General features: G+C 32.2%; 1 protein-coding gene across 1 annotated transcript in view; it reads left to right on the plus strand.

Moving 5' to 3' along the window:
• LOC118742108 (hemicentin-1) overlaps positions 1–2,203 on the plus strand; it is a 286,471-nt gene that overhangs the window by 168,724 nt on the left and 115,544 nt on the right. The window contains exon 2 of the mRNA XM_036474073.1: positions 1,569–1,692. Coding sequence (XP_036329966.1) covers positions 1,569–1,692 — 124 coding nt within the window. The remainder of the gene's footprint in view (positions 1–1,568; positions 1,693–2,203) is intronic.

Raw genomic sequence — 2,203 nt, forward strand, 5'->3', positions numbered from 1 at the left:
CTTTAATTTACTGATATTAGATTGATAAAAACTGAGATCTGTTGGAAAAGTACTTCAACGGGGAAGTTGAGATCAATGAACTGTGAGCCAAAAAAAATAAAAAATTTCCCATCAATACAAAAATAATCGGTATATCATACTTTAAGATCCGACTGTAATCGCCGCGGATATAGCGAAAAAAAAAAAAAAATGTTTGTCCCGAAATTCCCACCAAAAATACTTTGGACACAGGGCTGTAGATACATATCTTGTCCAAGACTAGAAACCAGATTATTTATTTCTTCTTATATCTCCAGATATCTCTTAATAATGTTAAGTTTATTTCAAAATCTTTCATAAAAGCTTTAGCACATTTTTCTGTCACTCTCCACAGCAACTTTCTACTGGCTAACTTATTTAGTTGGTTTGGATCGTTTACTCTCCTCTGGCATTCAACCACTTTGGCATTGTTTTTTTGTAATAAATAATAACTTTTTTTTTACATTGTTTGACACTTTTGACAAGCTTTCTTGTTTCAATATACTTGCCACAAAGAAAGCGAACACCAAAGGCAAAGCGAAAACAAAAAAGAAACAAAAAGCCACTACACATAGCAACAAGCAGAGTAAGCACGCAGCAACCGTTTGTACATTAGAGTGGTCCAAAAATACATAAGGGGGTGGGTGGAAGTTTATAATCGTAAGCTCTCATCCCAAGGATTTTTCGAAATGTTTAAAAAAGAAGATATTTGGAATTGCCTCAAAGCCCATGAAGTTTTTCATATATATATATTTTAAATGGGGGAAAACACTTTTTCGTGGAAATGGTATAGAATTCTTGTAAATCATTATCTGCTTTTCGATCGGAAAACTGTTTTTCTATTTAGGAGACTTCCAATAAGAATACGCTTTGCGACAGTTTTAATATACTTATTTTTTAAACAATAAAATGCGGTTACTCTTTTAGCCATTTAGAAAAATACTAGTGGTGAGACCTTTACAGTTTGAATTTTTTTTGGACCACCCTTATGTACATACATACATATGTATATATATATAAACTCGTAGTTGGCTAAATTGTGTTGCAATCAATTTAAGTCGAAAGTGAATAAAACACCGCTACCTAACAGATTGCGCTTACAAATATACATTTAAAAAAAAGCGAAAAAACACAAAAAAATATACTTGTATAGAGTTTACAGAGTGCGTGCGCGTGTGCGTCGCGTGTATTGCGTGCATTTATGCTCGCATTTAATTTTGACTTATTGCGCGCATTTGTTTCCATTTATTTTAGAGTTGACTTTTCGATAATTTTTTTTTTATTGATTTATTTATTTGCTTAATATATTTATATTTATTTATTACTTCAATTTGTTGCGTCGCGAATTTTTTATTGTCCCTTTCGGTAGGTTGTATTTATGGCATATATATTTTTTGCGAATATAAATATATACATAGATACATACATACTTTAAAGCGAGCTCTATGCGCTTTAAGATTTTCTATGACATTTTTGAATATTTTACTATTGCCAGAAATTTGCTAGCAACTGCTACTTTCACATTTCTCTTCTTCTTATTTTTGTTTCAGATGGTGAGATCCTGCGCGTACTGGTCAATACTTCAGCGCAAATTAAATGCGATGTCGGTTCCAGTTTGCCAGACGATAAAGTTTTACTGGTCGTTTGGTATAAGAATAATCTTCCAATTTATAGGTAAGTACATAAATTCATTTCAATTTTATGGTCTTGATTGGCATATTGGTTTGTGAGTGAAATGCTTTAAGTGATACGGTCTATTTTAATAGATATGTATAGAATTGAGATTTTCAGTGAAAATCGCAACAGTTGAAGTAAAGTTGAGGGCTCTCTCCCGTATTTAGGTGATTTTATTTAAAAAAAAAAGTGCAGAGTTTGTACGGATATGGGTTGAAGTGGCATAACATTTTGATAAGTAGCTACATATGTGTATGCAGACTTTTTTTTTGCACCTTTAGTTTCCTACTTAAACCCTATAACTTATGCTTAACATTGAAGAAGCTACGCCTGATTAATACCACTGAGTTTTTTTTCATTCTTCAGCTGAGTAACTATACTCGTTAATCGTAATACCAAACATATTTTAGAGGCCTTCACCATTAAAATTTGTTAAATATCTTTAAACTGATCCATCGTATCTAAACCGCTTATGCAAATCACAAATGTTGCTCTGCGGATCCTTTAGAAG

Source organism: Rhagoletis pomonella, unplaced genomic scaffold, assembly GCF_013731165.1.
Source record: "Rhagoletis pomonella isolate Grant_MI unplaced genomic scaffold, Rhpom_1.0 Rhpom_scaffold_00001, whole genome shotgun sequence".
NCBI classification, from domain to species: domain Eukaryota; kingdom Metazoa; phylum Arthropoda; class Insecta; order Diptera; family Tephritidae; genus Rhagoletis; species Rhagoletis pomonella.